Source organism: Lemur catta, chromosome 2 (genome assembly GCF_020740605.2).
Source record: "Lemur catta isolate mLemCat1 chromosome 2, mLemCat1.pri, whole genome shotgun sequence".
NCBI classification, from domain to species: domain Eukaryota; kingdom Metazoa; phylum Chordata; class Mammalia; order Primates; family Lemuridae; genus Lemur; species Lemur catta.
In genome coordinates, this window is record NC_059129.1 from 109,370,333 (window position 1) to 109,383,034 (window position 12,702).

General features: G+C 39.7%; 1 protein-coding gene across 2 annotated transcripts in view; it reads right to left on the reverse strand.

Annotated features, from left to right (window-relative positions):
* Window positions 1-5,090: 5,090 nt before the first annotated feature.
* The window catches only part of MCM9 (minichromosome maintenance 9 homologous recombination repair factor), a 64,192-nt gene continuing 56,580 nt past the window's right edge, over window positions 5,091-12,702 (reverse strand). The window contains exons 10-13 of one of the 2 annotated variants that reach the window (XM_045544260.1): window positions 12,244-12,447; window positions 11,086-11,168; window positions 10,482-10,627; window positions 5,091-7,524 (exon numbers count right to left, since the gene is read on the reverse strand). In XM_045544260.1, the coding sequence (XP_045400216.1) occupies window positions 6,057-7,524; window positions 10,482-10,627; window positions 11,086-11,168; window positions 12,244-12,447 (1,901 nt within the window). In that variant the 3' untranslated portion in view covers window positions 5,091-6,056. The remainder of the gene's footprint in view (window positions 7,525-10,481; window positions 10,628-11,085; window positions 11,169-12,243; window positions 12,448-12,702) is intronic. The other variant, XM_045544261.1, reaches the window with a different exon arrangement.

Sequence of the window (12,702 nt, forward strand, 5' to 3'; positions counted from 1 at the left end):
ACCTTGTTTTATAGGGCCTGGATTGGGATCTCCTTCTCAGCTCAGACATCGTCTGAAACTCTCTTGGGGAGAATCTTGACTGAATGGCCAACTTATAGTTACATGCCTATGTCTAAAAAGAAAATGTTTTGTTGTAATACTGCTTGGCCAATGTAAATGCTGCAGCATGAGAAGTGGCTGTTAAATGGAATCTTAAATTATTATTTGTCAAGGGTCAGATAAATGGAATGAGATCCCATATTATAAACCTTCATGCAATTATATAACAAATAGGCTGAAAGGCCTGGGACAAAATTGAGGAGGAATTAACTAGGTTAAATCTCATGAACCCTTTCAATCCAAACCTTGCAGAACCAGCTTCCCCACTGCTGGCTTCCCTTTATCTGCCACGGCAGGTGGAGGAGCCCTGGGTAGGGAAGGTGAGACTGGAAATAATTCTTCAGTCCCATGCGCACTGGGTTATAACTCAGGAGTGAGAATGTCTCTCCTTTCAAGACCCAGCAGGGAACTCAATTTGGCTAAGGGGCACCCATAGCCGGGGGCAGGGTGATTTCCACTACAATAATATCCTATAGGGGGCTTGACAAAAAGTTAATGAAGACCCCTCTGAATTTTTGGAATGCATCTATCAGGCATATTGGAAATATACAGATGCAAATCCAGAGGCTCCTGAAAATTTGCACATGGTTAATACAACTTTTATAGGACAGAGTGCTCCAGATTCAAGGAGAATACCTGCAATGTGTAGAAGGGGAAATTGGCATGAATCCCTCACGGCTTGTTGATATCACCTTTAACATAAATAGCAACAGAGAAAAACAGAAACAGAAACCTATGCATGTTTTGTTAGCTACCCCGACCAGGAATTTATGTGGCTCCCTTGGGAAAGGTGACGCAAGTGCCTTTAAAGGTATGCTCTCTCAACTCAGTAATTAGAAAAGAATCAATAGAGATTGTAGAATTGTAGCATCTATAACCAAAATCCCTGCGGAGATGGGGATGTGGTACACTGGCCAATCACTGCCTCCTGTCCACCCACAGCTCAGGCTGCTATGCTGGTACCAGGCAGCCACTTGCCCCTCCTCCTCCAGTTCCTTTTTAACCAGTGAACCAAGAATCTGAAATGAAAAGCACAGAGCCTGAATCAGTAAATGAGGTGAGTGCATCATCTAGAAAGGTCGGAGAAAATCACAGCTAGAGTCAGGCCCGAAAGCAGATCAAAAGCCACAACGTACCTGGAGCAGACGAGCCCTGGTGAGCACAGAAAGTGGGACTGCAGAGACGGGCAGGAAACTGGGGCACACTCACTGAGAGAAGCAGCAACAAGGAACCTTGAGGACCCAGGAGAGGCTGAGGAACAGCTTCAGTACTGACTTTATAGTTCTAGGGCCATGTAGCCTGGTTAGATTTTGTTTTCTGTCCTTGATGAGACTTCCTGCTATATGCTATATCCTTACAGCAAACTTACTTTTATTTCAGCTAGCCTTGGAGGTTTCCCTTTTTTGTAACTCAGCAATACATAACAGATATGCCTGATCCTCTGCTTTCGTGGACAAGACCACTGAAGACAGTGCAGTCACACTGCTGGCTAGTTCTAGAACTCAATTTGCTGATTCTCAATTTTGCTCCACTACTAGTCTCCTTTATGTATCAGCGGGCATTGAAAAAGTTAGATCTGAACTATTAAGCAGTATTTCCACACTGGTTTGGTTTCTTATGAAAGCCTTAAGTGAAACCAAGTTTGAGTCCACATAAAAACACACCTGATACAACTGCATGCTTTCTGGTGATTCAACTCTGCCAAGGCACTAAGATTCCAACCAAGCATAAAGAAGAGTGGCCTAAAGATAATTTGCATTCATAGGTTTTATAAGTGACTCCCTATTCTTGGTGAGATTTGGCCCAGTGTGCACATCTCATTTCCTTCCGTGAACTTTATCTCGCACCAGAGTATTCACATAGACACACCAATTTTGTTGAATTTAACATTTGTCAAGTTCATTTTTACACATATTACCCTTACACGCATTTTTAACGGTGACAGTGGAACTGATTTAAGAACAACTGAAGAGTGTGTCATAAGAGGCAGTTACCACCACTTCCTGTGTATGTCCTGAGTGACAGTGAAGAGGATGTGCGTGGGGACTGGCTCCCCATATGCCTGGGGGCTATGCCACGTGCAGGATGGGACGCCAACAGCAAAACCCCAGTTGAATGTGAGCCAGGAACTTTTCTCTTTCTTTAATGCTAACAATATGGAAAGCGGACTCGGAAGATGATATTCTGAACACTGGGGAGTAAGCACAGGCCCACATTGTGAGGCTGATGGGTGTGGAGTAGGTTGCTTGAAAAGCAGCACCTAGCTTCACCTGGTCGCAGCAGTCCCTAGTGACCCAGATCTCCAGGGCAGGTTGGTTCTGAACTCCCAGATGGTGTGGATTGAAGAAAGGCAAGCTGTCGGGATCCTCCTTGTGGGTGAACTAAGACTTCCTCTCGTGTTCCACCAGTGAGGCAGGAGGTTCAGCACTTGGGGAAGGGATAGAAATCAAGTGCACATGAAGAATATCTAGGTTTGTTAGAATTATAATTTGTCAACCAAGAATGGATCTTTATGATTAGAGTTTTCGCACACCTTCAAAAAACGTTAAAATTTGGTTGAATTAAGCCAAAGAGTTAAAGATATCAGAATAATGTGCTTGTTTTGCCTGTATTTCTATAAGACATCAAAAATTATAATAAAAATCCCTATTATAAATTTTAGAATACTACATAAATATACAGCAAAGAGTAATCTTTTACAGTCAGAAAATGCAATACTTTTTTATATAGTTATAACAGAATTTAAATTCTGGTTTGATCCTCTCACAAAGAAAATTAAGTATAGCTTTCATTGTGTTTAAATAATTTCACATTATTAAAATGTTTTCAAGGAGCCCACTGGCCTGAAATAAAAATATTTGGCAAGTTGATTCTGAATTAAAGGTTATTTTTTTTACACTTTCTTCGCTGACCAGAAATATGATCTTTTAGACTGCACATATTCCCCAAGACACCTATATGCTTCCTTGATATACACATTAAAGTCCATATAAGAGAAAGTTTTAGTTGTCATGAAATCACAAACTCTAAGAAAAGTAGGATACAGCAAGATAAAATGTGATCTCAGGGCATTAAAACATTTTTCAGCTCCGAAATTACTAAAAAATGACCCAATAGCAGTGGTAGAGCTTTTGCCCCCTAGTGACTCTCCTGCACAGGAGATGCTGCGACCCAGGGTGTGGTCTCCAATACTACTGACCTGTAAGGGAAACAGTACCATGGGGATAGCTGATTCTAAGACTTGGGGCAGGAGAAAATCAAAATGGGTCTGGAATATCCTGTTGTTTTCAGATAGCATGGATGCATTTAAAAATACCAGAGTGCTAAAAGGACATTGGAGTCAACCTAAAGGGACTTCCCAATGACCAAGCTGTGAGACTTTGAGCATTAAATACAAACACAGTGAGGTAATCACAACACAAAAACAGGCTGTGATAGAATTTTTTAATAAGTAGGGGAGTGTTTACACAGGTTGAGTATCCCTAATCCAAAAATCCAAAACTTTTTGAGGCTGACATGATGCTCAAGGGAAATGCTCATTGGAACATTTTGGATTTTGGATTTTTGGATTTGGGATGCTCAGCTGGCAAGTCTAACGCAAATATTCCAAAATCCAAAAAAAAATTATTGAAATCCCAAACACTTCTGGCCCCAACCATTTCACATAAGGGGTATTCAACCTGTACTATTTTATTTCTTCTGATAATTATGTCTGTTTATAATATTTATTCATTTTGTTTTTGAGATGGGGTCTCACTGTGTTGTCTAGGATGGAGTGCATGATCATAGCGCACTGCAGGCTTGAACTCCTGGCCTCAAGTGATCCTCCTGCCTCAGCCTCCCAAAGTTCTGGTATTACAGGCATGAGCCACCATGCCTTGCCTGTTTATAACATTTAGATCTGTAGTTATTTCTATCTGGGTAAGCACCAAAGAATAACCACAGGGACCTTGTAATTTTGGCCAAATGATCTTGGCAGAAGGTACTAAATCAATGATTTAATTAGCACAAATAATGGGATGTATGGTAGGCACAAATAATAACCAGGGAGAAGGTGGCATAGGCAGTCATACACAATAACCAAGGAAGAGAGACAATTCAACACTATTTTAAAACATGAATTACTCAATGTCTTCAAGAGATAAGTTAACTACAAAAATTAAGTCTCTCATTACTAAGAAATGAAACCTCTAGAATCAAGAGTCCCAATAAAGAATACAAACATTTTAAATGATGATAATGGAACAGATCAAAACACCCTAATGACAGGCCAACAGGTTAGGTACTATTGGCCATGCAAAACCCATTACATCATCACTGCAAAAGATACCAAATTTAAGGCAAACATTCATAAGAAAGGGACTTAAAAATTTACCATTAAAAAAAGCATTCTTAGTCTGGGGAGTGAGGGAAAAAGAAAAAACAAAAACAGTCAGCTCCACATTGTGGCTCAGGTTTGAATTACCCCCATCTACACAATCAGAGCACATCCAGACCAAGATTCAACTAGTCAAAAACCTATATCCTTTCTTTTTCCTTTAGTTCTAGTAAGAACACTGAAACCCTGAAAACCAAAAATACTGAAAGGACTATATCAAATTAAGAATTATACTATACTGGGAAGTTATTAAACAGGTACAGAAATAATACTATGTAATCCATAAACCTCTATTAGAACAGGTTTAAGTGAATATGCAATAAAAAATTTTATAATCACTGCTTATGTATATCTTTTATCAGGTGTTTAAAGTATTTCAAGACTTCAAAAGACTCATCCATATTAAATTTGTATTCACAGCTTAAAATTTTTCAAAAATGTAATTAGTTAATTTTGGAATTAATGTTTAAATGTTTAAGTTGGATTTCCTAAATTTGTTTTCTCTCCATGAATTTAATGAAGTGAGCATTAAACAAATTACATATAGTTTTCAGTATTCTTCATGTCCAAAACTCTCTCAGACAATTAAGGAATCAATCACGTTACAAATTCATACTTCAGAAGAGAAAGTCTGTAATTATGAAATCCTAACAACCCTTGCTAGAATCCAAAGGAGTAAGTGATTTTAAAAGCACACAGAAAGACAAGCTTGAGTTATCTATTATTATCAAACACAGTACATGATTTGCTTGGATTTAAAGACAAATGAATCATAACCTAGTAGGAATCATATTTGTATATTATCCACCTGGGTAGATGAGACATGATGTACGGTTGAGACTACTGCACATTCTTCTTCTAACTATGGGATTGGAGTTGTGTTGAAGGTAGGTCCCCAAGAGAAAAAAAGAAGCTGAAGCACAAAATGTTGGCTCAAGAGAGAAAGGAAAACTCAAAAGATCAGTACTTTAGAAAGCTACTATTTGACCAGTTGCCAGATCTTTGGGAATACCATGGAACTGGAAGGATGTCTCTCAAAGAAAGAAAAGCTTAAGTCACATTTAGTCTGATGTATGCAAATAAATACAAAAATAATATTAGAAAAACCACATGATTTTGGCAAATCACCCCAAATGATAATAAATATTCATTGTACTTAGCACATTTCAGGTGAAAATACAAAGACAAAAATAACAAGAATTCATCTGCCTTGTTAGATTTATGAGTGCTTTCTTCCTGGCATTTGTTCCTGAGTGAATGAAAGAAGGGATCTAGGGAAGACCCTCTCTTCCTTAAAAAACAAATAAAAAAAACGGAAGCATCTTTGGGAATATAAGTAGTCCATTCGCAAAATTAAGCATAAGATCTATTAATTCAACTCAAGTGCTGGTATAACACTGACCTAAGCCGAGCAAGTCATGAAGCTGAACCTGAAATTAGCAAACCTGATGGGGAGCTGGTGTTTAGAATGGTACTCAATACGGCCAACAGTTCTGTACATTGGTAACTCTGACATTGATACCCTGAGGTGCTGCGCTGAGTTGTGAAAGGTGAAATTTGATCAGAAAGCTTTTCATAATTATGGCGTTTTTCTCATCTCTTCATCCCAGTCAAAATCTAATGTTTCATCATCTAGTTCTGATAAAGTGAAGAGAGTTTTGGAAAGAATCGCTTTCTCGGTGGACCCCTGGAGCTGAAAAGATTTCCTCTTACTGCCAAGCGCCGGAGCTGTGGTTGTGGGAGGAGGGCTTGGACCTCTCTCACTGCAGTTCTTCCTTTCAGGAGGAGGAGGGGATTCTGATTTGGATTCTGACGGGGAACTAAAGGAGAAGTTTGCCAATTTGGCTAATGTGCAAGCATGAACTTTGCTGCTTTTAAAATTGCATGAAACCTCTTCCTTTTTGTCTCCCTCGCAAGTAAGACGAGCGCGCCCAGTCTGGTTTCCAAGCTCCGATCCATGCTGAATAGCTCTCTTCTCAGGGGCGCAGTCCCTCTTCTCTATTGACCCAGCTTTCTCTGGTGGCTGCTGTGACACCTCCTTTGTCTTACCCCGTGGATGATCTGAGCCTCTTTTTCCTGAAGCAGATGTCAACTTTTCTGAACCATTCACAGGAAGAACTGCTTCTCTTCTTGTTCTATGCTGGGAAATTTTAGGACTATGAACTGCTATTTCCGTTGTGCCAGGAGACGCATGGCTGTGGTCTTCAGGGGAGTGGATCAGTTTTGACTTCTGTTTGAAAGTAAATTTTGCCAGTTTGGCCACAGGAGGAACTGGAGTCTCAACACTTCTAAGGTCAAGTTCTTCTTGAGCAAGAGATTTCAGTCTCTTTCTTTTGGGAGTTTCCAGTGTTCTTTCTGGGCTACGTACAGGAATGGACTGAGGATGAGAAGGGACTGTGGACTGTGAGGGTGCCCTGGTGGCATTTCTGTACAACTTCTGGGCCCTCTCCCTGCACAGCTTATTCAGTCCCCTAGGGGCATGATGAGTTAGTACCGAGTCTGGTTCACCAGCAGGTGCTGCTGCTTCTGACGTTGGTGCTGTCCACTTTGCCTTTTTACCCTCCACACTGTCTGGCCTCCACGGAGCATCTGTCTCTACTGGTGATGGAAGTTGCCCAGCTTCCACTTTGCTCCTTTGGCCTGGTTCACTCTTTCCCTTACCCTGAGATTTGTTGTTAGAGATCTTTAAAGCCGTATTTTCCTCAGTTGTTTTGGGACCAGGAGACACAAGAACAGTGTTTTTAGGTTCAGTGTGATGAGCTGCCATAAAGTCAAACCAGTCCAAACTGTCATCTCTGCTATTTTTGTGCTCAGCTGAATGTTTTTTCCTTGTTGATCTTTTAGGCCCCAGAAGGGGTGGGGGGTCTAGAAGCGGGCCTGCCCCAGGACTGCCTCCAGAAGAGGAGGGACGCATGCTACAATTCATTTCCTGCTCTGCTGAGGTTCTGAAATTGGATTCTTCCCCTGGATCATTTCTCGAGGGTCCTAAAGTAGTCTCTGCCTCCATTACCCGTGGTTCAGATTGGTGCACACTCTGATTCTGTAACCTGTAACAGAGATAAATAAGGAAAATGTGAAGAGAATTTGCTTTAACCTTCTCATTTCTTTAGTCTCTGAGATGCCATCTTAAAGGTTTAAGTCCAATGTAATTCCAGGTTAATATCCAATACAGTCTCCTAGAGCAGCAGCAGGAAATTATCTTTTCTTATCAATATAGATTTATGTGCTCTGATAAGTGTTCTAATTTAAACTAAAACTGGAATAAAATAAAGAAAATTAAACAGGAGGTTTGTCTACATTGTTAGATCTCTCTGGAAGTCCATTTTACTCATTTCGGACTGTTTGAAGGTCAGTGTAAAATGCTCAGCCTTATCTCTCGTGTTCAATGTTTAAATATAAGACAGACTTGTGACTTCTTGCACAGCAGCTGACTGCTGACCAAGTAGCTTGTTGCTCTAGTTGTTTAGTGGCCAGTCTGCAGACCAGAACCAAATGAAAGACTGGAGGCTATGATGTCTCTCTTCTCTTCACCCGATGGAAGTACTGAATTTTAGTGCATCTGAACAGTCACCTTCCTCAAGAGTTGAGAGTCTGTGATACCCTGTGCTGGTGCTCCCACTGCCCCGCCAGCGTTCTCATCCACAGCAGACATCCCCAGGGAACTGTGACAGTCTTTCCTGCAAAGCCCAGTCATGTTTCAACATGTGTTCTGGGCAGCTACTCTTCATCAATTTGATACAGAATTAAAACCTATTTACCTTCTATGAATGAAGGATCTGTTCAGTGATGATCACTGTAAACCTTGGGCATATCAGAAACTGAAATAATGGCAGAAGGACCACTTTCTAAAAGGGATTGTAGTTCCCCAAAAGTAGGTCCTTTAAAAGAAAGCCCTTCCTAGCAACCTAGAAATGTCTTTTCATTACAAAGTGCCATGTGACCCCTCTTCCATATGCTAACTCTGAAAAGAAATTATACCAAAAAGCAGAAGAGTAAATTATTCTAAAATTCATGTGTAATCATACAAAATAGAAAAAAAATATTACATTTAAATATGTTAAAATGTTACTGGTATATATCTATGGGAAATAAGATTACATGTGATTTCTGTTTTCTTATAATTACTACTTTGCAAAATACTCTATAAAGAACATTACCTTTATAATCAGAAAAAAACCAAAAAAATTATTGTAAAAATATTGGGTTATATTCATTCATAGTAGATTTGCAAATATCAACACAGCAAACCCATGTTCCTTGTTACTACTTTGAATTACAATCAAACAAAAAAAGCAAATAGCTTTAGAAATTACTACTATCTAATATACTTTTTAGCATCAAATAGAGGTCAAGGACACTTATAATTGTTAAAGTTCCATAACAATGTCCTAAAAGATGAGAATAAGTTAGGGTAAAATAGGTTAGCCCTATTATTTTTATCTAATTCTTACTTCAAGAATTAAACTCTCCCTTACAGAAAATTTCTACAGTTTTACTACACCTTCCTGAAAGACAGTATCTTTGCACTCTGTTTTGAAGTGAATAGAATGGTCACTATTTGAGGCAGACTATCACTCGTAAAGCATTTTCTGGAAGAAAAGTGTGATAAAAATATAAATACTTTCATTATAATTATGGGGTCTCCTTAAGGAATAAAGAACTCTTTCCTAAAAGGTAAAAACCCATATAATAGTTGGGTGTTTCTCACTTGGTAAGATTAGCTATAGACTGTGTCTTGGAGGTAATTTCATTTGCAGGGCACCTGGTTTTGTTGCTTTGAAGATCAACATGGAACTTGCCTCTACATCATAAAGAAATACCAGTAGAAAAGAACATTTTAAGGCAGAATCCTATCTTTTAAGTTGTCATATACTCTTTTCTTTTTTCCTCTTCCTTCTTTCCCTCTAGGAGGGTCATGTCGAATTTGGGAAGTCCAACTGCCATTTTTCTAACACACAACAATGATTCTGAGCCTCCTATTCCCTCCTTTCCTGAATTCAGCTTATGTCAGTTTCTAGTAGCTTGGGGCAAAGTAAGGAGCTGTTCCAAAGGCAAAGCCAAGCCCAGGAGTGGCTTGAAAAGGATCAGCTACATCAAACCATATAACCCAAAGGAATAACTTTGATCTCAGCACCATGCTCTGGATCATAAGGGCCAAAAGAAAGGAGGGTTGATTTTATACAAAGTGCAAGTTTACTACAGTCTGGCACCTGGGTGTCAGCAGGATAAAGCCAGTCCCCACATCTCCCCAGGAAGGCTGTGCTGCGGTTTTATAAATTAGAACAGAGAATGCTGCTGGGAGAAGGAAGAATTCTCAAGGCTTTACTTTTACAGTCAACCATCCCAGTAGTCTCTAATTCTTCTGCGGGGCCCCACTTCCACACGTACTCCGTTCACCAGCCCCCAGCTTTGAGGTCGACACCGATGAGCAGGTGCAGGTCAGTTAGTAAGCTGCTCACGCTGATCATGAAGGCACCCAAAGGGATAGACTTGCCATTCCTTACTCCTGTTTCTCAGGTACAGACTCAAAGCCTAGCTTTTTAGAAGCCCACGTATTTCCAGAGCATGCAAACATTAACATTCAGGCAAAAATTCTTTAGGTACCTACCAAGTCCATGTTCTCACTAATGCAAGTGACGCATTCCTTCCCATGTGTCCTCCATGTCTATTATTCACCTTTTAACAAGTCATTAGAAAGGTAAGTTTTGAAATGTTGCTTCTGCCATTCCTGAGTTGTGACCTCAGCCAACACAATGTAGAGCAGAGACAAGCCATCTCCACTGAACCTGCCTGGATTTCTGACTCCCAAAAAAGTGGGCACTAAAATGGTGTTTTTTCAAGCCACTGAGTTTTGGAGTGGTTGATTCTACAGCAATAGATAACTGAAAGAATCCTCTACAGGTAGCACAGATAGATTTTTCCACTTAATTTACACTTCCTTTGTTTCACTAACTGCCAAACAAGGATTTTCCATTAAATGCCTTTCTTGGTTTTCCTTCCTCACCTTTCAAGTCTTCTAAGCTCTTCACTCAAGAGGCTCTGCAGCTCCAGCTTTTCCAGAATAAGTTCACACTGCCTCTGGTACTGCTCCCGGGGGTTTTCAGGAAAGGAGGTGTGGAGAGCATTCACACCTCCTAGCAGGGCACCTCCCTGCAGGGGTGAGACAATAAGAGGGAGAGTCACCATGCTGGCCATACACTGGGATAGGTAAGACCGGCCCTCCACACCCCTACCTTGGGTATCAGAATCACCTGGGAAGCTTTTTCAAATTTTGATAGTTCCTGCCCCCAGGTCTTAGTGGCAATCATTGCTCTGGGAAGGCATGCTGTCACTGGTGGAGCCATGAACATCCTTTAGGTGTGCAGAGGAGAAAAAGGATTGAGACCCCCTACTTTATACCAATGGGCAAATGCAATGCCACCGATGCAGTGAATGTCTCTATGACATATTTTCCTCTTATTTTAAATGGTTACCTTTTGGTATATTTCCAGGAATTATTAGGTCTAGAATATGATCATTTTTGTAACTCTTGCTACATTAACAACATGTCTCTTTTTTTAAGAAAGCTTGTAATTAGGGTAAATATTAGGTACACAAAGTATCCTTACCTGCATTGAGGACTCCATTACTGACACCACTGTAATAGCATCTTCCAGAGTCACAGTGTCACGAAACATCAGACGGGCATGAGCTGACAAAATAAAACACATATGTTTTTTAGGAATATTTGAGGTGATAATGGTAATTCTCTACCTGACCTCCCCAACTGTATTTCATGAATGAGCTACTAATAATAAATTAATCTTACTAGAACCAGCACAAAAGTTGATGTTTAACTAGCCTTAAGGTTGTTTCTATAAGGGGTCTAATCCTTCTAAATAGCCCATGCAATTTTGTACATTTATATGTAAAAATACTCTAGACTCTAGCAAAGAAAGCTGTATAAATGCATATTTAACATTCAGCAACTTTTAATCTTCACTTTGTAATTTGCTATAGAAACACATAAAATTAAAACTCATTTCATATCTCTGGCACTTTTCCTTATCTATGATCTATATGAGCTTTTCAAAGCTACCAACCTAGCAAGCCTAAATTTTGAGTATTACTTGCCCTAATATTAGCTATAAATCTTTGAAAAAATGAAGTCCATTTGTTTTACAGTAATTTTTATTAAGCTTATATTATTTACTATATGACACATTCAGTATACATGAAATTGTTTTTAGAATTATCTAAACAAAGGCTAAAATGTAAAAGCCAATGTTGGAAAAAAAGTTTGAGATACATATTCACCATATGTGTACATGTAAGCCTATACCTTAGGGACAGATAGGGCACCACATTGCTAATTTGATTGTTATGATGACAGGGGTGGGTTGCAGCTGGTACATACACAGCAAGAACCACAGATAAACAATTCCAAACAAGAAACCATCCCACTCAAAATGCTAACAGAGATGGCACTGAGAAACAAAACATCAGAACAAAGGCTTTCTAAATGAATGACATCTTAAGTTAAAGGAGGTCCTGAGATGTCACAAGGATCCCTCTCTCTTAATGACACTACATTCCACTCAACACACATAATCTGTCTTCAGAAGAGCAGGCAAGGTCTCATGGCTCAGAGTCTTTACTTTTTAAGTGACTATGAGCACCTTAGAATACGGGTTATTCTTATTCATCTTTGATTTCATGGTGCCAAGCTCTATGCCTTGCACACAGTAGACATTCAATGAAAGTATCATTTGTTGAATGAAATAAACCTTCTGCTAATCGTATCAAGCTTTCCAACAGGCGGATGGTGGTCCGGGCAGCGTTCCGGGAATCACTCTGTCTTTGCATCTGGTAGTACCGGAGAAGAACTTGGTTACCCACGTCAGACAGTGAGGGCTGTAGATTCCTAATGAGGCAGAAGTAGGCTTTCATCTTTTCCATGCTCCAGAGCTTCTCTGATTTGCTTGGGTAACCTGTGTATAGCAGGTATTGGGTCAGTAATTTCAAAGAAAAGGCAAACCTCATTTTAAGGGTTTTTATAAAGTTCTTGTACTCATTGTTTAAAAGATAATCTTCAGGTTTTGTGGCTATTGAAATCTAAATCTGTTCTCTGCATAGCATACAGTTCTAGAAAGAACAGTCTTATGATCTAAGATGAATAAAGGTAAGCTTCCTACAGGGGTTAAAATTATTCAGAATAATGCTGGTCTACCCTATGGTAATAAATA